Source organism: Bos indicus, chromosome 4 (assembly GCF_029378745.1).
Source record: "Bos indicus isolate NIAB-ARS_2022 breed Sahiwal x Tharparkar chromosome 4, NIAB-ARS_B.indTharparkar_mat_pri_1.0, whole genome shotgun sequence".
NCBI lineage: Eukaryota > Metazoa > Chordata > Mammalia > Artiodactyla > Bovidae > Bos > Bos indicus.
Genome location: NC_091763.1, coordinates 104,257,290 through 104,281,458, shown reverse-complemented (window position 1 = coordinate 104,281,458; position 24,169 = coordinate 104,257,290). Strand labels below are relative to the sequence as shown.

The 24,169-nt window shown below is 49.6% G+C and overlaps 1 protein-coding gene across 5 annotated transcripts in view; it reads left to right on the top strand.

Moving 5' to 3' along the window:
* Positions 1–24,169, top strand: part of DENND2A (DENN domain containing 2A) — a 102,099-nt gene that overhangs the window by 62,590 nt on the left and 15,340 nt on the right. For 4 of the 5 annotated variants that reach the window (XM_070788247.1, XM_070788250.1, XM_070788248.1 and 1 more), the window contains 9 exons: positions 1,308–1,401; positions 1,783–1,833; positions 2,958–3,145; positions 8,457–8,566; positions 9,792–9,861; positions 10,992–11,069; positions 13,419–13,481; positions 14,417–14,557; positions 16,660–16,808. In XM_070788247.1, coding sequence (XP_070644348.1) covers positions 1,308–1,401; positions 1,783–1,833; positions 2,958–3,145; positions 8,457–8,566; positions 9,792–9,861; positions 10,992–11,069; positions 13,419–13,481; positions 14,417–14,557; positions 16,660–16,808 — 944 coding nt within the window. The remainder of the gene's footprint in view (positions 1–1,307; positions 1,402–1,782; positions 1,834–2,957; positions 3,146–8,456; positions 8,567–9,791; positions 9,862–10,991; positions 11,070–13,418; positions 13,482–14,416; positions 14,558–16,659; positions 16,809–24,169) is intronic. The other variant, XM_070788252.1, reaches the window with a different exon arrangement.

Here is a 24,169-nt window from a genome sequence, read left to right as displayed (position 1 = left end):
CTTGAAAAGCAGAGAAGCCCACTTCAGGGGGGTGTGCTCTCAAGGAGATGGCGGGCTACTGAGAGCATAGAAAGAGCCACCACATGGCAGGGCTTTGGGGGTGAAGGCAGAGGCCTTGTTCAGGTGGGATTCCTGGTTAGGGAGAGAAGCCGACACGGAGAGTGGGCACGGCCGGGGCTGGGCTCTCCATCAGGAGCCAGAGGGTGCAGGTCTCCGGAGATGCAGCAGGGCCATGTCAGGAGCGCTCTGCAGAAGCTGGGGACATGGACCCCAGACCCACCACGAGGAGACCTTGAGAATAAACCCCCCACGCCCTGCCAGGCCCATGCTTGTAGAGAGGAGCCAGCGAGCTCCTTTAGGGAATAGATCAGAAGAGTGGAGGCTAGAGATGGGTATTGGCAACTGTGCCCACCTGGGACACATCACCCAGATTACCATAGCACATCCCTCCTGTTCTTCCCAACGTACAAAATAATTTCAAGCTTTCCAAGGTAGCTTACAGCCAGCTCGCCTTTAATATCAGTAGTTGGCTTGCCTCGATTATGCATGGGTAGACCTCCCTTTCTGCCAACCAGGTGGAACCCAGGAAGCTTCTGCTCTTGGAAGTTACAGGGGATGCTGTAAAGCCGGATGGGAAGTGACCCGGGGGCCTCCATCACCCAACGGCTCTGCCACAGTCAGCCTGGAGGTTGTGCCGCTTAGAAAGGCATCTGCTGAGCGGCTCAGCTCCTGAGCACCAGGGTGGTCCTGAGAGGCCTCGGCCAGCCTGCAGGAAGGGCAGCGTGCTAGGGGCCGGCCTGACTCCCTGCTGACCCGAGCTTGGACTCAAGAGCCACGACAACCCTGCTGCCTTCCTGCCTGCTGCTCAGACACACTTTGGCATGGTTCCCATGAAAGGGGCCCTGCCTGGGGACAGCTTTTTTCCTGTCTCTTCCTTTTATTGTTTTGTTTTGAGGGCAAAGGCTCCTTCCCAAACCACACTGAGATGGCACTGTCAGAAAGGGTGCAGCCGTCACACCATTAGCCAGTGAAATGGCTCCCTCTGTGTCTCTGCGGGATGCATTAGAGTCAGACAACACCACCCCCCGACCAGAGAGGCTGGCCATGCTCCTGACGGGTCGGGCTTCTATCTGGCTGAGAAGAATGACTAAAAGATGCCAGTGGGCCAGTGGGACGTGTCTCCCCCACCTCCTGCCCCCAGCCCTGGCCCGCCAGGGTCCTCAAAGAGAATGGGCAGTGAGGGCATCCCAGCCCCTCTCAGGGAGGAGACTGCTCACACTGGCTTCCCTTCTCCCCATGTCTGGCAGCTGGTATTGCGAATCAATGCCATCTATGAAGCCCGGAGAGGAAAGAAACGCGTGAAGAGGCTGTCCCAGTCCACAGAGAGCAACTCAGGAAAAGGTAGGGGCCCCGCCACTGTCCCTCCTCCCCCAAGAATCTGAAAACAGGATCTCCCTTCCCCTCTCCTTGTCCATCCATCATGTCAGCCCAGGGCTGCATGCTCTGACCTCAGCGGGGGAGCCACCTTCTTTGCTTAATTTGCACCGAAGGGACCAATATCTTTGACTGGATTTGCTAGAGGTACCATCTGAAGTACAGCCAAGTTAATCTGGAAACACATGCAGTTGGACAAAGACATAATTCGTTCATGACCTTTAAACAGAAAAAAAAAAAGAAAACAGCCCCTCTGAACTAGAACTCTGGGATTTGTGCTACCACATGAAAAAGTTTCCTGCATTAGAAAGAACCACGTTTGCAATTTGTTGTTGTTGTTTTGTCTAGTGACAGATGAGAACAGCGAGTCTGACAGTGACACCGAGGAGAAGCTGAAAGGTGAGAAGAGCCGTTGTTGTGCAGGGTGCGTGTTGGTGATGGGGAAGGTGCAAAGGTGGCCCTTCCTGCTGAGTGTGAGGGAGACACAGCGTCCTTGCAGGAGCTTGCTGGGCAAGGCGTGGGTGTTTGAACCTGGCCAGGGTGGGCCTGTCCGGTCCCTGAGCCTCTGGCTACACTCTAGAGACTCAGAGTAGGTACTGCTGCGGTGACTCCCTGTCCCTGCACCCATCCGTTATGTTATGGGTGTTCTTCACACCTGTGAAAGGTACAGCGTGCTGGCCTGGGACTCCAGAGACCTGGGGCCCTTGCCCTACTCCTGTAAAATGGCTCTGTGATCTGGAGGAAATCATTGAGATCCAGGGCCTCTACTTCCTCATCTGTTAAATGAAGTTGCTGAAATTATTGGTCCCTGTGGACCTAAGCCTGGTGATCTTAGTCTAGATCTCAGTGAGTTTTCCACAACTTTTCAGAACCCCAGGGGCAAGCCAGGGAACGCTGTAGTCCAGGGCTGCTCAGCGAGGTGATGGCGACCCACCCATCTGCTCAGTGGCCCTGCCTCTTTGGCCTCTGACACCCACCTGCTCCCTGACCCGTCTCGGGAATGAGGCCGACCGTTGTAGCGCACAGAGCGGTGCCAGGAGAGAAGGCAGATGGGAGCTCTAGACCAGGCAGGTCTCTGCCACTTGAGTCACACGGGATGTTTACAAAGCTCCCAGCTCCGAAAGCTCTGGGGTCTGGATTTTGTCCCAGCCCTCAAGAGGAAAGGTGCAGGAAGTGGCTGAAGGGAGGAGTCCCCACCCCATCTGACACAGGAACCCAAGGGTCACTCAAGCCGCTGCCCCAAGTCCAGACAGCAAATCCATGGTGGAATGGTGGCCCCACGTTCCAGGCTTCTGCACCCCAATTAGCCTGGCAGCGGGTTGCTGCTCCTAGAACTTTGGCAAGAATCCCCAGTAAAGAACTTTGTACTAATTTGTTAAATGTGGGAACGCTTTTGTAGGATTAGGAAAAGTACTTTGAGCTGGGAATTCCATAACCTGTTGCAGCTCTGTGCAGTTTGACATTGGGAGTGAGTCATTTTCAGGCGGTCCTCCGCTCTCTGTCTCTCTCTGCTCCCTCTCCAGCCCACAGCCAGCGCCTGGTCAACGTGAAGTCACGGCTGAAGCAGGCTCCAAGATACCCATCCCTGGACCGGGAGCTGGTCGAGTACCAGGAGAGGCAACTTTTCGAGTACTTCGTGGTCGTGTCCCTGCACAAAAAGCAGGCTGGGGCTGCGTACGTGCCCGAACTCACCCAGCAGTTCCCGCTGAAGGTATGGGGTGGGCCAAGCTCCGTGGCCTGCCATGGACTGCAGCATTCTTGGGAAGATCTTACTGGGACTCATGGTTCAGGGAGATGCAGGAGCCCAAGGAACATTCAGTGTCCAGAATTTCAAAAATGGGTCCTAATTAAAGTATATTGATTAAAAAAAAGTGCTACTGGAGAATTTAAGAGATTTGAGGGGTGTGAGATGCATGACTCAGTTCAGTTCAGTTCAGATGCTCAGTCGTGTCCAACTCTTTGCGAGCCCATGGACTGTAGCACGCCAGACCTCCCTGTCCATCGCCAACTCCCATAGTTTACTCAAACTCACGTCCATCGAGTCAGTGATGCCATCCAACCATCTCATCCTCTGTTGTCCCCTTCTCTTCCTGCCTTCAATGCATGACTCAAGCAGGGACAGAAATACTCGCTTCCTGTGATCACTATACTGATGGTACCATTCTATCCACTCTCCCCATCTCCTTATCCGGCCACATCTCTCCCCAACCCACCCTAGAAGCCTCTTCCCCATAGACTGCACAAGGAGCGTCACATTTGTGTCCATGCTGCCCGTGTGCCCTGTGTGCCTCTGTTTGTATGTGCGTGTGCAAGAATCCTGTTCTATTCTCACATGGGTCAGTCCTGTGTGGAGTTGGCTTTACCATGTATTAAAGTGAAAGTCACTCAGTTGTGTCCGACTCTTTGCAACCCCATGAACTGTAGCCCACCAAGCTCCTCTGTCCATGGGATTCTCCAGGCAAGAATACTGGAGTGGATAGCCACTCCCTTTTCCGAGGGACCTTCCCAACCCAGGGATCGAACCTGGGTCTCTTGCATTGCAGGCAGATTCTTTACTGTCTGAGCCACCTGGGAAGCCATCCTATATTATTAATCATGGCTCCTAAAATGAAACGGCGCTCAATAAAGGCTAAAGTGGCATGGCCTATCATAGATAAATGACCCATAGGCTTTGGCATCAGTGATAGAGAGCTTTCATCACTTTCTAATGCAGCTCAGCCAGGATTTACTGAGACCCTATTACATTCCAGCTGCTTTCTGCTTGGCCCCAGGGGATTACAAAGATGAGCAGAATGTGTTTCCTGTCCTCGGGGAGCTTACCCTCTGACAGGTGGGCATGAGAGACTCCAGAGACTCACGAGGTAAAGTGTGCCAGTCTCTGTCCAGTGCACACAGTGGTGCTCAGAGACGGGAAGAGGGGAGGGCGCTCATGTCCTGATCCCCTCAGAGCCTGCCTTCGCTGCCACCACCCAAACAGAACCCCAGCATCTGCCAAGACCTGGGGTCCAGCTGTCCCTCTCCTCCTCCTGAGCCACTCTTCCTTCCGTCCTGCCCACTGGAGACCAGCAGAGCAGTTGTGGCCTTGGCTTGGAGTTTAGAACGGAAATATGTGTAAAGGAGATAAGCAATAGGCACCAGCCTTCCACATGGGCACTGACTCACTTCCTCCATCTCCTCCAGGGGTGATCCCTGAAAACCTCAGTGCTACGTATGCCCACGTCTAGTTGGGGACCTCACAGAGCAAGCACCAAGACACGAGGGATGGGCCTGTTATTTTATTTACTTCCCTCGGGGCCTAGCACAGTGTTATACATACGGTGATGCTCAGTGTTCCAGGAGTAAAGTCAGTGTCCCATGAATTAGTTAATGAACCACCCTAACTATCAAATGCCTGAGTTTCCAATGTGGACTCTCCAGCCTCCTAGACATCACATTAAAACTTTTTTTGAATGGAAAGTTGCCTAGTCACTGTGGAAAGGGAGACTAATACAGAAATGTTTAGAGAAAAAGTCATCTCCAGCCCCACAGAGGTCGTTGTTGTTGGCATTTCATTGTCTTTCTCCAGTCTTTTCTCAGAGTAGAATTTTCTTACAAAACTGAGGTCAGACATTGTGTAATTTCTGTATCATGTTTTGTAAACCTATCATTATTTACGAACACGTTTCATACAAATTCTAAAACATCATTTTTGAAATTCCATAATACCGCATTATGTGGGTATACCCTGATCTGTTTAGCAGCTCTCTTTCTGTTGGAAATGCATCTTGCTGCCAGCTTTTCTTTAGGTGTTTATCTTTAATGTTCTGGTGATCATTCTCTGTAGGCATTTTTGCATGCCAGGCTACTACATATATCTCCTTGCCTTCACCTGCTCCCTCTGTCAGAAGCCCCTTTTTCTTCTTCTTTCTCCTCATTTTTAACTTTTTCTTGAGTTTTAGCCCCTACTCCTATAAACACCTTGATCGAGGTTTCCGCTCCATATTTGTGCATTAGCAATCATGCCTGGCATATTCTATTAAAATGCTTGACACCTCACAGTTATCTTTCATGACACCTCACAGAGATGAGGCTGTCATGACACCTCACAGAGATGAGGCTGTGAGGTGTGTGTGATTGATTGTATTTGTGAGAGAGCTCTCTGTGTGTCTCTTCCCGTAAATGTGCTCCTGTGTGTGTCCGAGCAGGTATGTGCACATGAGTTGATAACTTGTATGTTGATGAGTGTGTATATGCATACATGTGTATGTATGTATTTGTGGGTGTCGTGCATGTGGTCTGAGGGCAGGTGTGTTCAGGTGGTGACTGGGCCATATTGGAAGCACTGGAACTCACTCTCCTACAGGGCTTGCTCTTCAGTTCTCTGATTAATGCTGTTTCCACTATGGAAAAATGTCTTTGTTCCTTCCTTGTGTATTATTTGTTACTTGGGGTCCGTCACTCTGTGGTGATTAATGATCCCCTCAACAACTACACCCGGCTGGTATTCTTTGCAAGACTGTCCGAGGGTAATCAAAAACTGTTGCTTTGGCAGCAGTCTGAGCTAGTAAATTGTCAACTCAAAGACTGTTCCAGTACCAGTTGGAATCTTCTGAGTCATGATGAAAGAGAAAACCATTATAGTTCAGTAAAGAAAGAGTGACTGTTTATTCTGAAGAAGAAAGACTGAACTGAAGAACAATTAATGACTGGCTCCTAGTCTACGTATGGTGACTGTGTTTCATTCATCGATAGTTGTCTCAAGCATTAATATTATATTAGTAGCAGCTTTGGAGAAGGCAATGGCACCCCACTCCAGTACTCTTGCCTGGAAAGTCCCATGGACGGAGGAGCCTGGTGGGCTGCAGTCCATGGGGTTGCTAAGAGTTGGACACAACTGAGCGACTTCACTTTCACTTTCATGCATTGGAGAAGGAAATGGCAACCCACTCCAGTGTTCTTGCCTGGAGAATCCCAGGGACGGGGGAGCCGGGTGGGCTGCCATCTCTGGGGTCGCACAGAGTCAGGCATGACTGAATCGACTTAGGAGCAGCAGCAGCAGCAGCAGCAGTAGCAGCTTTAGTTAAATTTGATCTGGCCGAATAAGGATCATACTAGAAGTGGGTTTCCAAGTTGAAAGCCATCAGCCCAATGCCCTATTCCTTTGGATGCTGTCTTCAGAGACCTCTTCTCTCTGATGTTTCATGGCCTTGGGAAGGCTTGCAGATCCTCTGTGAAGGAGTACCATTGGCCAACAGACCTCAGAAACTGCAAGACTGGTTTAAGGTGGTGCTGTGCTAAGTCACTTCATTCGTGTCCAATTCTTTGCAACGCTATGGACTGTAGCGTGTCAAGCTCCTCTGTGCATGGGATTCTCTAGGCAAGAATACTGGATTGGGTTGCCATTTCCTTCAGCAGGGGATCTTCCTCACCCAGGGGTCATACCTGAGTCTCTTAAAAAGTCTCCTACATTATTAGCAAGTGGGTTCTTTACCACTAGGGCCACCTGGGAAGCCCTGGTTTAAGGTGGAGGCCTTAATGGAAAGATATGAGAAACAAAGTAAGAAATTATCGACAATAGTATATTAAGACTTTAACTTAGATGTTACAATTTCCTAATTTTAGAAATTCACACTCCACTCAGTTCAAGTAGCTGATATTTTAGATGACTGAAGGCAATTTTATCATGGTTTATTTTTTCTTTAACTGTTTATAAGGGAAATGTAACAAGTGTAAACCTATCAGCAACAACACAACAAAAAGCCAACAATTCTTCCCAGCACTTTAGAAGTACCAATTTATAAGCAAACTATCAGGCACCCCACTCCAGTACTCCTGCCTGGAAAATCCCGTGGATGAAGGAGCCTGGAACGCTGTAGTCCATGGGGTCGCTGAGGGTCAGACATGACTGAGTGACTTCACTTTCACTTTCCACTTTCATGCATTGGAGAAGGAAATGGCAACCCACTCCAGTGTTTATGCCTGGAGAATCCCAGGGACAGGGGAGCCTGTGGGCTGCTGTCTGTGGGGTCACAAAGAGTCAGACATGACTGAAGTGACTTAGCAGCAGCAGCAGCGTGCTAATTATAAACTTTTTTTTTTTTTTTTTGTATTGCAAACTTTATACCTAGAGTGCCTTTTTTTTCAGTTGAGGCAAAAAAAAAAAAAAAAACATGTGGCATAAAATTCAGCATCCCAACATCTCCAGGTGTACAGTACAGTGTGGTTAACTACAGGTGCATTGCTGTCCAACAGATTCCCCAGAATGGAGTGCTTTTTGAAGTAGATACCCCTTCAGACACAGAACAAGCAGAGTCACGGCTTTAAATATAATCTCTTAAGTCAGACCTCATCCATTCGTTCCGTTTTGAAGTAAGATGATATTCCTCCAGTCTGTGATGTGTCAGATAAATCAGAGAGCAAGAAGAAGACAGAAATTAAGATCATTTTGATTCTTTCCTGGATTCCATTCTAGCTGTGTGATCATGGACAAATCACTTAACTTCTCTGGGCTTATTTTTTTCTAAGAATGTCAGCCTCGTGTCTAGTTTTCCTTTAATTCTGATATTCAAAGACCTCCTGAAATGAATTAAATTTCACTGTATAACGTAATTTACCTGGATGGATTCACTAAGAAGGGCTGCAAAACATCTCTGCTGAAATTGAAGAGGGCCAGCTTTGCCTAGGTCCAGGCATCAGACAACTAGTTTGTGGCTCTGCCTTGCAGATTTGTGAGTCTCGGATTTGGAAGTGGTTGCTATGACAGCTCTTCCTTATTGATTAAAATGCTTATATTCCAGAATGTTAGGTATAGAGAACATTTCTCTAAAGCACACTATTTTTTCTCCTTGTTCCCCGCATAAGACTATAGTTGAAACTGCCCTGAGGGAGAAAATAGCTTAAGCCTGAGCTGCAAGCCCTCCTCAGCGTGGAGGTTAAGGCGACAGTTATGACTTCAGGGCCATGGGGGCTGTGTGCCTGTCGAGCGTCTGTCTTGCTCACACCGGAGCTTATTCTCCAGCCTCCTCTCGCCCTTCTCCCTGCAGCTGGAAAGGTCGTTCAAGTTCATGAGAGAAGCTGAGGACCAGCTGAAGGCTATCCCCCAGTTCTGTTTCCCTGACGCCAAGGACTGGACTCCGGTCCAGCAGTTTACCAGGTATGTGCTGGTGTCTCCCCGCCCTCCCCTGGCCCCGCCAAGACTAAAGTGAGAGCTAGAGAGAGGTCGTCGATGGCAGACCCGGTACATAAGTCAGTCCTGCTGGTAAGTGATCCTGACAGACTCGAGTGTATAAATTTCCCCCACGGGTGTTTGCAAAGCATGCCTGAAGACAAGACTCATTTTGCCAAATGTGCAGGTTCCCAGACCTCCCACTCCATCTTGGAATGTGTTTCATAAGCTGACGTGATGGGCAATAAGGTAATTCATAGTCTAAGAAAACCTTGTCCAGTGCTGTGAAAATACTTCTGCAGCAACACATCTAGCCATTATTCAGATTGTCATAAGTTTACATTTCTGCTTTAACCCATATTGTTGGGTGGAAGTTTTTTTTTTAATCAGAGGTCTCAACAACTGACCAAACTCAGGAGGCTCCAAATCCTAAGTGTTCGAGGGACACTGAGTACCTCGAAGTTGGCCTGGCAGTCTTTAAGGACAGTCGCAGCTTCGGTGCCCAGGGGAGCTGCCCGGGGCAGCTCCAAGAAGGGCACCACCATTGCCTACTGCTACCCAGCTCCCCCCCATACCCCCCAGTCTTGAGTCACTCCGGGGCTCACCCCAAGAGAGGACCAATGAGCACTGTGTCTGTTCGATGGGATGGCCCAGGTCATAGAATTATATGAGGGCTGAGGGTGGAAAGAAAAGTCCTCACTTCCTCTCAGGACACAGCGACACTTGAGATCCCCGTATCCCTGACAGAGACTCCGGAGCCACAGCCCAGAGATGGACGGGCGGGACAGGGAGCTGCACTTTCTGACAGCCTCCTCCTGAATGTCCCCTGGTGGCTCAGCATGATGATGCAACTTTTGTTCTGTTTTGTAACACACTTCCTGTTCTTTTTCCAGTTGCTTTAGATGTAAAGTTACCTTGTCTATTTGATGTTTTTCTTGTTTCTTGAGGTAGGAGTGTATTGCTATAAACTTCCCTCTTAGAACTGCTTTTGCTGCATCCCATAGGTTTTGAGTTGTGTTTTCATTGTCATTTGTTTCTAGAGATTTTTTGACTTCCCCTTTGATTTCTTCAGTGACCTGTTGGTTATTTAGAAACTCCTTGTTTAATCTCCATGTGTTTGTGTTTCCTGCAGTTTTTTTCTTGTAATTGATACCTAGTCTCATAGCGCTGTGGTCAGAGAGTAACGCACTTCCTTTCATTTTCCCAACCACAGTGAAACATTCTCGTTTGTCTTAACTGGAGAAGATGGGAGCAGAAGGTTTGGTTACTGCCGAAGACTGCTGGTCAGTATCCCCTGCTGTCCGGCAGCGAGAGCTCAATGCGGAGCACCTACTGGCTTCCTAGGGCCTCATTCACCACAGGCCTCAAGAGAAGGGACCAGAGGTGTAGCGAGTTCGTCAGGGTCATTAAACACGGGAAGGAGTGTTTGGGGATCCACGTGAGCCTCACTGTGGATGGAAACACTGTCTGCCTCCCTTGAAAAGAAAATACTTTGTCCACTGCTTTCCCTGCCAAATAAATGGCCATCCCCCCTCAAGGCAGGCGTCCTTTCTAATAAAGTGTGCTCAACAGACTCAGAGCTTACAGAGAACTTTCGTAACAGTGGTAAGGGCCGAAGAAGGATGGCTTTACGGTTCATGACACAAATAATTTAAGTGTCTCCTTCAGAACATTAACCTTTAAAAGTCACACACTTACTTCAGTGATATGATCATGCCAAAACATTTTAGAGCTTGTCTTTTTGAGGCCCATTTTTAGGAGTACCTTCAGTAGTGGCAAATCATTTTCCACTGAGAGTGTATTTTAGTCTTGTTATACATAGGCTAATATAGTCAAGAATAATGTGTGGCACATAGTGGCTGCTCAGTAAATATTTGTTAAATTAGTGAATAAAAAAAGTATGGATAGTAATCGAAAAAGTTAAGTGGGATAATAAATTCTGTTACTATAATTACTTTGGAGTTTAAGTATTGAGATTGTTTTCCTTTTTGGTTTTGAAAATTAATAGTTTCCAAAAAGGATTTTTAGAAAAGATTTCTCATTTGGAGTTATAATAATTGTAAGGAATAAATAAGTTCCTTGAGAAAAACCACAGTGATATGAGTAATATGAGTAAACAAGTTAAGTGATATGAGTAAACAAGATTCCTCATTTTATGGTTCTGTAGGCCACATTGAGCTCCTACTGTGTGCACAAAACTCTTGATTTGGTCCCTTTGGGAGAATTTTAACACACGTCTACGTAACCAGAAGTGGTTCCACCTGTAAGACGGGGTATTGGTAACTGCTTACCTTATTGATTTTCAAAAACTCTGGTTTGTGGAAACAGTCGGCACCATGTTAAAAAGATCTGGGGTCTTTCCTCCCCTGAGATTGGTCACACTCGTAATCTCCTTGTGTTTCACTCCCAAAAGCCTGGTGGCAAAGGAAAGCGTCTCCCTGAAGTTTACTGCATCGTGAGCCGCCTGGGATGCTTCAGCCTCTTTTCAAAGGTGAGGACTTTGGCCCCAGAGCAGGGAGGGAGCGTGTGGGAGTTGCAGGGCCCAGGAGGACTCAGGAGACACCCCAACTCCCAGGACTTTTTATCTTCTCATTCCCCAACCTGTTTTCCTTGCCACTTCCTCCTCCTCCCTTCCTTGAGCCTCGCTGAGATAATCACTGGGACAGGAAATGAATGGATGAAGGTCGTGGCCCAGAAAGTGAGGGAGGGGAAAAGGACAAATTAATTGCAGTTGAGGATGGAGGGGCAAAGGCTCCCCCCAGAATGTTCCATGTGCTTTACTTCCCCTCTCATAAGCGTTATCTTTTGTCACATTATGTGTGGTGTATGTCTGTTACGTGTGTCTGTTGTGTGTGTGTGAGATTTGTTATTGTGAGACTACTCTAAGTCTGTCAGAGTGAAAGTAAAAGTCGCTCAGTCATGTCCGACTTTTTGCGACCCCATGGACTGTATACAGTCCATGGAATTCTCCAGGCCAGAATACTGGAGTGGGCAGCCTTTCCCTTCTCCAGGGGATCTTCCCAACCCAGGGATCGAACCCAGGTCTCCCACATTACAGGCAGATTCTTTACCAGCTGACCTATAAGGAAAGCCCAAGAATACTAGAGTGGGTAGCCTATCCACTTCTCCAGAGGACCCAGGAATCGAACTGGGGTCTTCTGCATTGCAGGCATCTTCTTTACCAACTGACCTATCAGGGAAGCCCTCTATCAAAATCTTAGTATACCTTGGTCCTTCTTTTTGGAAAATGAAGCAATATATCAGGACATAGGAATTGCCGTGGTAAATTGGCTCAGCCACCCCGGTATTCTGGATTGGCATAAATTACTATGCTGTCTGATGCCAATCTCAAAAATTAGGTGTAACTCAACATTTGTTTCTTCTGTCAATGAGACATAAATATTTAATCTATACATGTATTTTAAGTCCTTAAACATGTATTTCAGTCCAGGTTTTCTTGTGGAGAATTGAAGTCCTGCATCTACTGTCTGTGGATGAAAGCCCTACTCCCTCAGCATTCTGAACCAAAATTCCTGCTCCTGCCCACCCTGTCCTGAGCTCAGAGGAGGCCTGAATCAGACTGATGCAGTGTGACCTCTGGCTGTGGTAGAGCTTGTACTTTACACAGTCGGAAGTGATTAATGGTACCAGCGTCACCTGAGTCATGGCCTTCACTCCACGTGAGGAGATAGTCATTGTACATTACAGTCAGGCACTCACAAGCTCTGGCTCAGATTTGCATTGCTGCTCATGCCAGTCTTCATCATGGGTGTGTTTCAACATGGAGAGGAGGCTGTAGGTCAGAGACCCTATTGTTGTGAGAACGCTTATGAATCTAGGAGTAAACGGCTCCTGCGAGGTAGGCCAGCCTCCAGCAGCAGCTCTGAAATTCACATAAGCTGCATTGCTACATCATGGGCAGGAGATGCAGAGCAAGCGAACATCGTAACATACTCGTGTGATGCACAATCCTGCATTTTCATGTCAGTTTTGTGACTGTGATTTTTTTAAGAATATAGTATGAAGACTTGCTGAAGACCTCACAGCAAATATTCAGCATAGAACCATAGACAGAGCTTTGGCTAACTGATTCCAAGACCTCAGGTTATTTCTAGGTGAGGGGCAAGGACCATTATGGCAAATTGTCCTTCAGTAAAGACAAAAGGATAATGGATAAGAACAGCTTTCAGAATCTCTGAAGAAAGCATAAGTATCGTTGCAATGATGCTGTGTTAACAAACCACAGTGGCTTAAAGCAGCCACCATTGACTCCCACAGAGGGGCAGGGCTCTGGGGTTCTGCTCTGCTGGACTCCGTGGCTCACTCACCCTTGTGCTTCCAGTAGGCTGGGGGTTGGCTGATGCTTCAGGCTGCAAGTCTGGATGTGGGTTTGTCACCCTCCTGAGACAGGAAGCTGTCCCATGCATGCACAGGGAGGCGAGCAGAAACCCGTAAGGCAAGTTTCTACTTGCCTCCCAAGCCCTGGGCTTAGCACAGGCACGTGGTCACTTCCGCCTCATCCTGCCTGCCCAGTGGTCCTCAACTTTTTCTCATTACTGTTCTAGTGAGCAGCCTTTTTAGATATTGTTTTTCCTCAATTGCCTCTCCTCCCCATTAAATTTTTAACTTTTTGTCATATTATTTTCTTTTTACTGTGCTAAAACGTACATAACATTACACTTACCATTTCAGTCATTTCTAGGTGTACAGTTGATGGGCATTATGTTTATTCACTTTGTTGTGCCACCATCTCCATCATCCATCTGCAGAACTCTTTCATCTCCCCAGACTAAAATTCGGTGCCCATTAAACACTAACCCTCTGTCCTCTCCTCCCCCAGCCCCTGGCAACTACCCCTCTACTCTACTTTCTGTCTCTTATGAGTTTGACTCGAGGATCTCATGTAAGTGGAATCGTATAGTGTTTGTCCCTTTTGTGTCTGGCTTATTTCACTTAGCACAATTTTCAAATCATCCATGTTGTAGCATGTATCAGTATTTTATTCCATCGTATTGAATAATATTCCATTGTATAGGTAACATGTTTTGCTTATTATTCATAAGTTAATGGATGTTTGGATTATTTCCTTTTTTGGCTCCTATGAATAATGCTGCTTTGAACATTCGTGTTCAAGTTTTCGTGTGAACATGTTTTCATTTCCGTTGGTTAAATACCTAGGAGTGGATTTGCTGGGTCATAATATGTTTAATTTCTTAAACAGACTATTTTCAAAAGAAAAACTTCGCTAGTTTACATTTCCACCTGCAGTGTATGAGGGTTCCAATTTCACCACTTCCTCACCAACACCTGTTACCTGTTTTTTTTATTACAGTCCAATGGCTGTCAAGTGGCATCTCATTGGTTTTGGTTTGTGTTGTCCTAATGGCTTCCCCCCAGAGAAAATTCAGTTCTACAGATATATCACGTATCTGTTTATGTACTTTGGCCCCTTAGAAGGGCACAAACCCTCACAATACCTGAGTGTTTTCACCAACCCCCAACCAATTTTTACCCCCTTGGGGGGCGCTATTCTTCCCATTGAGAACGTATATCATGATCAATGTCACAGGGGAATGCAAATGGACAGAAGCACAGTTTTCAAAGTCAAGGGGGCAGGAACTATACTTCACCCTGTAAGTGGGAGAAATTGTAGGGCCACATGGAAAAGAGTGGCTGCAGAGAGGGTGGATCCGGGTCTTAACGCACAAGGTGAAAGAGACTGGAGGTTTGGCCTGATGAGGACCCCTGGCTTCCCCATGGTTCCGCAGCCTCGGTGGCAGGCCCCCTTCATCTGGAAGAGAGCTCCACCTCGCAGCCCGACTTTTCTGTCCCTTGCAGATTTTGGATGAGGTGGAAAAACGACGAGGCATCTCTCCTGCCCTGGTCCAGCCTCTCATGAGGAGCGTTATGGAAGCCCCCTTCCCAGCCCTGGGCAAAACCATCGTGGTCAAGAACTTCTTGCCCGGGTCAGGAACTGAGGTATGCCATCAGACTCCTCTCCTGTCCCAGGGGGCGTAGCCCTGACAGTGATCAGGTCCTGGTGATCCCACGAGCTGGCTTTCAGTGGGCTGTCACATTCAGTGGTGGCCTCTTGCTCCTCAAGCTGGCCCAGATCATCCATCTGTGAGAGAGTCATAAATTCCACCCTAAGTCCAATCCATCCGTTGGTTGCTGGATGAGAAAACTGTGCCAGGGCAGTGAACATCTTTAGCTTCTCTTAATAGCCAACCACCTTCATAAATCGTATTTGAACCTTTTTAGGGTTTTGATCTATATCACCGCTTCCACTTAATATGCAAAGCAGATTCTTTTCGGGGAAGACAACCTCAGTTCAGTTCAGTTCAGTTCAGTCGCTCAATCGTGTCTGACTCTTTGCAACCCCATGAGTTGCAGCACGCCAGGCTTCCTTGTCCATCACCAGCTCCAGGAGTTCACTCAAACTCATGTCCATCAAGTCGGTGATGCCATCCAGTCATCTCATCCTCTGTCGTCCCCTTCTCCTCCTGCCCCCAATCCCTCCCAGCATCAGAGTCTTTTCCAATGAGTCAACTCTTCGCATGAGGTGGCCAAAGTACTGGAGTTTCAGCTTTAGCATGATTCCTTCCAAAGAACACCCAGGGCTGATCTTTAGAATGGACTGCTTGGATCTCCTTGCAGTCCAAGGGACTCTCAAGAGTCTTCTCCAACACCACAGTTCAAAAGCATCAATTCTTCGGTGCTCAGCTTTCTTCACAGTCCAACTCTCACATCCATACACGACTACTGGAAAAACCATAGCCTTGACTAGACGGACCTTTGTTGGCAAAGTAATGTCTCTGACAAGCTCAAGTGCTACTTTTTATTCATCCCAGTCTTTGAAGCATGTCCCTTTCCTTGGCTGGGTGGGATTTGATACCAGAGCTTGTTTTCATCTTCCCGTCCTTGTATGTGACCCATTCAGCCTTGAGTCTCCAGTTCTAAAGGTCTTCGGAAAAGCGGGTCACCTCTGGGGATGGGCAGGACGAGGATGTGTCTGGAATATTCTGGAACCGCTCAACTTCCCAGCACAGAGAGCAGCAGTCTCCCTGCTGCTGCTGCTACTGCTGCTAAGTCGCTTCAGTCGTGTCCAACTGCGTGCGACTCCATAGACAGCAGCCCACCAGGCTCCCCGTCCCTGGGATTCTCCAGGCAAGAACACTGGAGTGGGTTGCCATTTCCTTCTCCAATGCATGAAAGTGAAAAGTGAAAGTGAAGACGCTCAGTCGTGTCTAACTCTTAGCGACCCCATGGACTGCAGCCCACCAGGCTCCTCCCTCCATGGGATTTTCCAGGCAAGAGTACTGGAGTGGGGTGCCTGCTGCTGGAGAATCCTAAACCACCCCATACAGATGCAGGTGACGTGGCCATGGGGATGTTAACTTTAGTGAGCCCCGCTGTCCGTGCAGCACCAGGCCGGTGCCATGCTGAGAGCAGAAGCCAGGTTCTGCTCACCGTCAAGAGCATGCACATGAGTAGTGACTTGAGATGAACTCAAGAACATGTCAACAAGTACAGAGTGAGGAGATACGTGCACACTATGCATACAAGCTGAAAGAGCCATCCCTGGGGAGGGGTTGGAATGGGGTTGAGTTCATTAAGAATCGCCTTGTAGAGGAGAGGAGCCTTGAAAGAAGTGCTTGGATCTGCTGGTCCTTCTTTGTGAGCCTGGAAGTCCCTTGTGAGATCAGACATTCTGCTGTGGGACTCCAAGGGACCAGCCCTCAAAACTCCCTGTGGGGGCTCACATGTGTCATCGATGGGGTGGGAGGGAGCGGGCTCCAGCCATCATGGCCCAAGGGGCTCTGGTTCTGTGTCCTGTCTCCCCACCTCCACGCAAACTACCCTCACACGCACGGTGAGACTGAGTCCCTACCAAACGTACCTCCTTTCCCAATCTCCTGCCGTCTTTCTTTCCCCAGTCCCTTTGGTTTTCCTGTTTTTCTCTCCCTCCTCCCCTGGCAGTGGGCCTCCCTGCTGAGGACCACAGGGCCCCAGGCCTGCCCGGTGCGTGAGAGGCCTGGCTGACCAGACGGCCCCCTCATGCCGCTCGTGTTCCCTGGCAGGTGATTGAACTGTGCCGTCCGCTGGACTCCCGGCTCGAACACGTGGACTTTGAGTCTCTCTTTTCCTCTCTCAGCGTCCGACACCTGCTCTGCGTTTTTGCCTCCCTGCTCCTGGAAAGGAGGATCATCTTCATCGCAGACAAGCTCAGGTATCAAACCTTGGCAACTTCCGCTGAAGTGTTTGCACGACGGTCAGTCTCGAAATGTCTCTAAAGTGTTTGCGTGACGGTCAGTCTCGCACGGGGTGGAACCTGTAGTGGGGGATCGCCTGGAGTTCAGAGGCAGCTCCTCTGCAGAAGGAGTGAGAGTCAGCAGGCAGCTGAGGCTGGAGGCTTATGAGGCCCCCGAGTTGTGTAAAGTGAGCTGAGCCTGCACTTCTGCACTCGGCTCATCTGGTACTTGGCCTGCTGCTCACTCATTCTGCTAGGCTCTGGGCACCCTACCATGTGCTGGGGAAACGGGGAAAAGACAGAGCTGTGCTTCAAGAGGCCTCAGTCGGGGGTGGGGATGGAGAAGTAAAGAGACTGCCCAGTACCCTGCTGTAAAGGCTGACTAGAGGCAGAGCGTTCTCATTCAGAGACAAGACGAGTTCCCTGCATCTTAAGCCCAAGAGCAAGTAGAAAGCATGTTCCAGGCAAAAGGAGCTGTTGGTACAACAGCAGGGAGAGGGGAGGCCAAGAGTTCCTTCAGGAACTGCAGAGCAGCTCAGGGTAGTGGAACTGAGAGGAGAGCCAGGAACCGGCAGAGGCAGGCAGGGCCCTGTTCCCAGGAGGGCTGCAGGACCAGGCGGGAGGCACAGACAGAGCCAGAGGCGTGCCTTCATCTAGGGCTAACAGAATCCACACACACAGACCCGCTGCCCAGCAGGGTGCACCCACATCCTAGGGTCACGTTCGGTGATTGGCAAAGCCCAGGTCACAGATCAAAGAAGATCCTGAAGAAGATGCAGATAGGGGTTGGGGTTAATTCTGAACTTTAAAAAAGAAAAAAAAAAAAGAATTCTTGGCATTTTCATCATTTCAAAATACTGAATCAGAGCCTTCCTCTCTTTGGAACTGAGGGCGCAGAAGCGAAAGTGGTGGCTGCTGCTCCAGGGAGGGCTGAGTTGTGGGTCCTGGCTCGAGATAAGCCGGCCAAGCGGGAGAGGCCAGCTGAGAGTCCATCTGGAAAGAAGCCGTGCCAAAAACATGTAAAAATCGGTTTGGAGAGGAAATAATGACTCTCGACTCTAGAAAACAAAAGGGAAGAAGAAGAAAAGGGAAAGAAGAGTGCAAAGGACAAAGCGTGTGAACGTGGGGTCCATCCGCAGGCGTGGTGGGAGATGGAATCCAGCCCTGTCTCCACCGCAGCCCATCTGGTCACCTTGCTCACGCTCGGTCGTTGGACCGCAGCCACCGGGCTCCTCCCAGGCTGCTCCCAGCCCGCCTGAGAGTTAGCTATTCACGTTTAATGTCACAGTTATTGTACTCTCTGTGCACTCTTGTCAGCAGGCCCTGCCTCTAGCCTGCAGCTGGTGCTGTGGGCAGCTCTCCAAGATCCCTGGGCACTGGGGGATTCGGACCAGAGAGTTCTCAAGGTGGGGGCCTGCAAGCTGAGGATGAGGAATAACCCTTGCATGACCAGGATCAGATTTCACCAGTGCTCTAGTGACTCTCTATTCTCTGGAAGCCCCACCATCCCCCACTCTCCACCATTTTTTTTTAGTTGTCGGATTCTCAGGCTTTCCTTGGGAGGAGGGGAAAGTGATGGGTCTCTGAAAGACCCAGGTCAGGAGTGGAAGGCCCTCCAGGGAGTGGAGATGGGGCAAATAGTCCCAAGGGCCGCTTGCTTCTGGTTTAAAGATGTCAGGCTCAGGAAGGGTCCAGCCTGCCCAAATATCTAAGAAGACGACGTGACTCAAGAGGAGCAGGGGACCAGGGCCCGTGGCCCTCCGCTCTAACCCAGGCTTTCTTCGGGGGGGAGGAGAAGGGATAATATCATTTATTTTTCTCACAAAGGGACAATGAAAGGAGACAGTGGGAACAGAAAGGGAGGGAGCCGCATCAAAGACAGAGGCATCCCTGCAGGGCAGCAGCGGGCATATGTCAGAGGCTTTGGGTGCCGAGACACCGGGAAGGGCTTAGGACAGAGACCTCTGGGGAAGGACTTGACCACTCCACCTTGTCCCTGGAGAGACTTCTGGGTTGACAGGTGGGACTCACACAGAGCTGTTGTCATGAGAGACAATGAAAGGAACCCCTCCCTGAGCATGGGGCCTTCCCACTGCCGGGTACTGCTCAGTCCTCCCAGCCCCCTCCCCTCCTGCCCTGGCAGGAGACAAGTCACTGCGGTGGTCTGATTGGAGGGACTTTGGGGTTTCTGTCATCACCCCGCCTCCCAGGGTGCCTGGCACTCTGCCCTGAGAGATTTAGTCTCTCGGAGCAGCAAACACCCACAAGAGGGTAAAATGCCAGCCGTGGCTGCAGGACGCTGTTCTTGCCATAAGGCTCTTACTGCCCGCTGGCTGTTTTCTTTTGCAGCAGCTGCCAGCCACGGGGCACTGAGGAGGTAGGATTTTTGTCGGGTAGAGCGGCAGGGATGTGGATAACTTGGGTGCCCTCTTTGGGTCCAGAGCCAGCGTGTGCGTGTGCTCGCATGCGTGTATGAAATACCGAAATTACACTGCAGACCCTTTACAACATTCAGGCTGGCACGTCCAGCTCTCATCCCATGGGAGGGGCCTTCCCAGACAGCGAGGAGGCCTGAACGTCCTCAGCTGCTGGCCCTGGGTCTCCTCATTTAGGAAACAAGGGCTCCTCCGTGCCCAGCCACTCAGAGCTCTGAATTGCTAGGGCTCTGGTGTCTCATTGTCCCCAGAAGTAGCCTGTGATTGTCCCATTACAAATGGCTTCAAGTGTTCTCTCTCTTGCTCAATAAATTTGCTTTTCAGCCAACACTAGTTATGTGCAGATCTGAAGAAGCGAGGAAAGAAAGAAAGGCCCTGAGAGCGCTGAGGCAGAAAGCACAGTGTGCATAAACCTGATGAGAACAGCAACAGCTGAGCCCTGAGGTAGGGAACCGGCGAGCTGCCCTGGGCTGAGCTCCTCCATTCTCTCAGCCTCCCGAGAGCTCCATCAGTTCAGTTCTGTTAGCGGGAGACTAAGAAGCACACGGAAGTGAAGTCACTTTGCTCAAGGAAAGGGTCAGTGGGAGAGCTGGGATCAGACAAGAGTAGCTGGCTCCAGAGAAGACGAGGAGGCGAGCAGGCCGCCATGGTCTGGGTGGAATAGAGGAGTATCTGTGAGGCTGTCTGTCTATACAGATACATAGGGACAGTCTTTTTAAAAACGTGCCATCACAACGTGCTTGGCAGTCCAGCCAGAATTGTCTCCTGAGGAAGCTCAGACATCTGTGCTTTCCTCTCCTGGGCCCATCTACTCCACCCACCCCACCCACCCTTCTAGCCGGGACCCCCTTGAGGCAGGTGGCTGAGGAAACCTCCAGAGTCTCTCCCAGCTCTGACCTCTGAGTCCATGGGCTGGGGTGCCCCAGGTGTCTGCCACACCCCTTGGTGTCTGCCCACCCAGCAATCTTGGTCCCGGACCTGCTGAAGTACCCTTCCCCCATTCCTGACCCAGGACTCATCCGTCTCAGGCATCCTGTGTCCCAGGGGACAACCGCCTCCTCTGCCCAGCTGTGTGATTCCCATGGGACCCCTCCAGCTCAGATGCTCTGGGATCCCACCCTCACATGGCCCACTCCTCGCCCAGGGGGCCTGGTTCAGTAGAAACCATCTGGATAGCATTTCCTGAGAGTGATTCTAAACGTACGTGCTTCAGGATGGTGAGGTGCTGAGGTAACTAACTGTGAGTGCCCTTCTAACACCCCGCTTAACCTTATCTGGGTTGAAGATAAATAAATACACCCCATGTTACAGATCCACTCTCCCAGGACTCCCAGGCCTCTGCTCTAGCCTGTGCTCAGAAGTCAGGGTGCCATCTGTACCTCCTCTTGCAGCTTTAAGTGCTTTCTTCTGAGGGGGCCTCAGCGCAGCCTCCTCTTTGGGGGTCTCTCTGACCCTCAGACTTGCCCCCTCCCCTAACAGAGAGCCCACACAGGAAGTCTGGCTCACCTGTGAAATAGGGACCTAGCTAATGATCAGAGCACAGAAACGCCTCCAGAGAACACAGTGCGTGTGAAGTTACTGAGTGAGAAAGCCGGAACCCATCTTCTCTTCTCCAGCCTGTTCCACCTAAGGGGTTCCTCTGAGAGGAGTCAGCCACCACCTACTTCTGCTTTATGGGAAAATAGCTCTAGGGAATTGAAGCATTCTTCAGCTGCTGCTGCTGCTGCTAAGTCGCTTCAGTTGTGTCCAACTCTGTGCGACCCCATAGACAGCAGCCCACCAGGCTTTGCTGTCCCTGGGATTCTCCAGGCAAGAACACTGGAGTGGGTTGCCATTTCCTTCTCCAAGGCATGAAAGTGAAAAGTGAAAGGGAAGTCTCTCAGTCATGTCCGACTCTTCATCTAGGCCATGACAAACCAGTGGCTGGCTGCAAGTCGTCTGACCTGGAAAAGCCTCTGAAGAAAGCCTTCAGCCTAAGTTCAGCCCATGCTTTCATCCTCATCAGTGGGCACCACTTGCTGTCTATGGGCTGCACATGCCCTGATTTCTAGCCCTGCTCAGCTGGAAGTAGAAGTAGGCTGCTCCAGGTTCCCTTCTGTAGCCCCCCATCTTCTCAAGGCCATGGAGCAGGGCATGAGAACAGGGCCCACCGCAGACTCAGTGAGTGGCCCCATGACATCCCGGGGTGAACATTGGCCTGCCGGAGGCCTGTGGTCACTGCCACCAGCACCCTCCCCCGCCACACAATTCATTTCCTCATCGTTGCAAGTGCGTCTGCCCACTGCGAGAGGAAATAGCTGGGAGTTGTGGCAAATATTGTATGAGTTAGAAAAGGGTTTTAAGTGGAGCCAAAAATCTATCAAATTTAGAATAACATTCTTGCTCCGTTTCATCTTTACGGTGGACGTTGAGTGTTCCTTAAGGCTCTGTCAAGCCAAAGTTTAGCAGATGGGAAAGAAAGAATGTTGTTGTGATCACTTGTTCTGTTGTCATAACAACCTAAATAAATATTTCCCTATACCCCTTTCTTCATTTCCCTGATGATAAACATTTTGTTTTTTCGTTTATTAATTTCAGTTCCCAAGGTTTTGGCCAAATCTACACACTAGGCTGAATAAGAGAGTCAGAGCTGCACATAAACAATTTGTGTAAAAGTTTTAGGCAGGACGACGGTTTTTAATATTCGAGAAAGTTACTTATCTGTCCGTAGTGCGTTCACACCAGAAGCTAAACGACAGACTTCTAGTGAATGACAAGTGGGATTCGGTGGTCAAATCTGGACAAATAGTAGAGCTTGAGTCTTGGCCTCGACGTCAGTTGACTACACAGATAAGTCCCTGTGTAGCTGTGCATCTTCATCTTGTTGTGTGCTCCTTTTAGTTCATTTTTAATCCGTTTCTGTAGGTTTAAATGGGGCCCCGTATCCTGTCTCAATCAGTTGCACCATGGTGTTTCAGAAGAAGGTTGGGTTTGTGGCACACCCTCTCCAGGCAAGTGAGCTTGCCAAGGACTACTTGGGAGTGTGGGTAGCCGCCATCTTGGTGGTCCGACACCTAGAGTACTACTTCAGAGGTCCTCAAGAAGCCAACAAGGAGACACCTATGTTTAGTTCAGCAGAGTGCTGGGAAAATGCCATCAGACTGATTATACATGAAGTATTAACTACCTTTTTTTTTTTTTTGCCTATGAACACCAAGATAACTTTGAAGCAAGGTTTAGACAATAGCATAGCCACAAATTGTCTTTGACTCCAAGCCCATCACCAACAGAATCTCGGATATAGCATACTCCAGCTCTCTTCTGGGGCCAGGTCCCTCCAGGCTGTGCTGGCTCTAAGCATAGTCCTTTCGGGGGCAACTTAAAAACTCTCCAACGTTATATCTCCTAATTCCTTGGAATGAGATGTCACCATTGCTTTTCTGCCCTGTCTCCATCAGTGAGCTCTAGAATTACCCTCCAGGCCTGGGTTTTTTTCAGTGTCAGTCATTTTCAGCTCCTGGCTCCTACTTCCAGTTCCTGGCTTTCTCTCTCTGTCTCTCATAGTTCGTGGTTGGCAGACTTTAAAGCTGGAACGCCCACTTTCCTTATGTTACAGATGAGGAAGCTGAGGCCTGGAGAAGAGCTTTACCTGAGATCACACAGAGTGTAGCAAACCCAGTTTTGTTGAGGTCCAGCCTGGGTTCTTTTTTAACTCAGTGACACATTTCTGCAGGGTCTGAAAGTACAGTAATGGAAGCATGGCAGCCACCTCCCACTAGGTCTCAGCAGGCACCAGACCACATCAGAGTCACCGCTGGCTCTGGTTCCTGGGAATCACACACAAAGGGAGAGACGCTTTGCCTGGAATCCTAAAGGATGCTGATGGGCTCACCCTGCAAACTCCTGGGGTCTCTCCAACTCTGGAAACTCATCCTTCACTTTTCTGGTAGCATCTTAGAGAAAGCTCTGCGCTTGACTCTTTCTGGTTGCTAGGTGAATTGGGAGGCTGCTGAGCATAGTAATAACTAACTGCAAATTGGGCTAGGACCCTGTTGCTGGGAAAGATTGAGGGCATGAGGAGAAGGGGACGACAGAGGATGAGATGGTTGGATGGCATCACTGACTCAATGGACGTGAGCTTGAGCAAACTCCGGAGATGGTGAAGGACAGGAAACCCTGGCCTGCTGTAGTCCATGGAATTGAAAGTCAGACACGACTGAGCGATTAAACAACAGCAACACATACGACACAGGGCTTTGTAGCAGCCAGAATGGAAGCGTCTTCTCCAGGAGAATCTGAGTGCTCACAAGTGTATCCTGGTGTCTCTGGACTAATGCTTCAACCCTCAGGAACCACCACCAAGTAGCAAAGCATTCTGGGATCTGACCCTTCTCCCCTGTGCCCATCTTTTAACCTTGTGGCCCAGCCAACCTCCCACTGGGGCATCTCCTCCCTCCCTCGCTTTTGTGCAAATTGATCACAGCTGTGGGGGGCCAGCATTCCTTTCCTCCACCCCCACTGTAATGCGAGCCAGCTGCCAGGGCTCCCTGCTAGAACTTCCTTCAAAAACACTGCCTCTCCTCCAACCAGCAGATGCTCAGAAGGCTCCACATTAAGTGGCAAGCGAGCCTGAACAGTCATCCTTAGCATCCCTAGAACTGTAGACTGTACTTTGCATGTTCCTAAGAAACCACCAGCCCTAGCAGTGCCCACCCCCATGGAAGCTCCTCTAGCCTTTATGGGTCAGGGAATAAAATCTCAACAAGCTACACTCAGAATAATCCCTTCTTTTCTCTTGTACCATTTTTTTTAAGATTCACTAATTTTGGGGGTGAGGTGGGTCTTCGTTGTTACACGGAGGTTTTCTCTAGTTGCAGCAAACGGAGGCTACTCTCTCATGGTGTGCAGGCCTCTCATCGCAGTGGC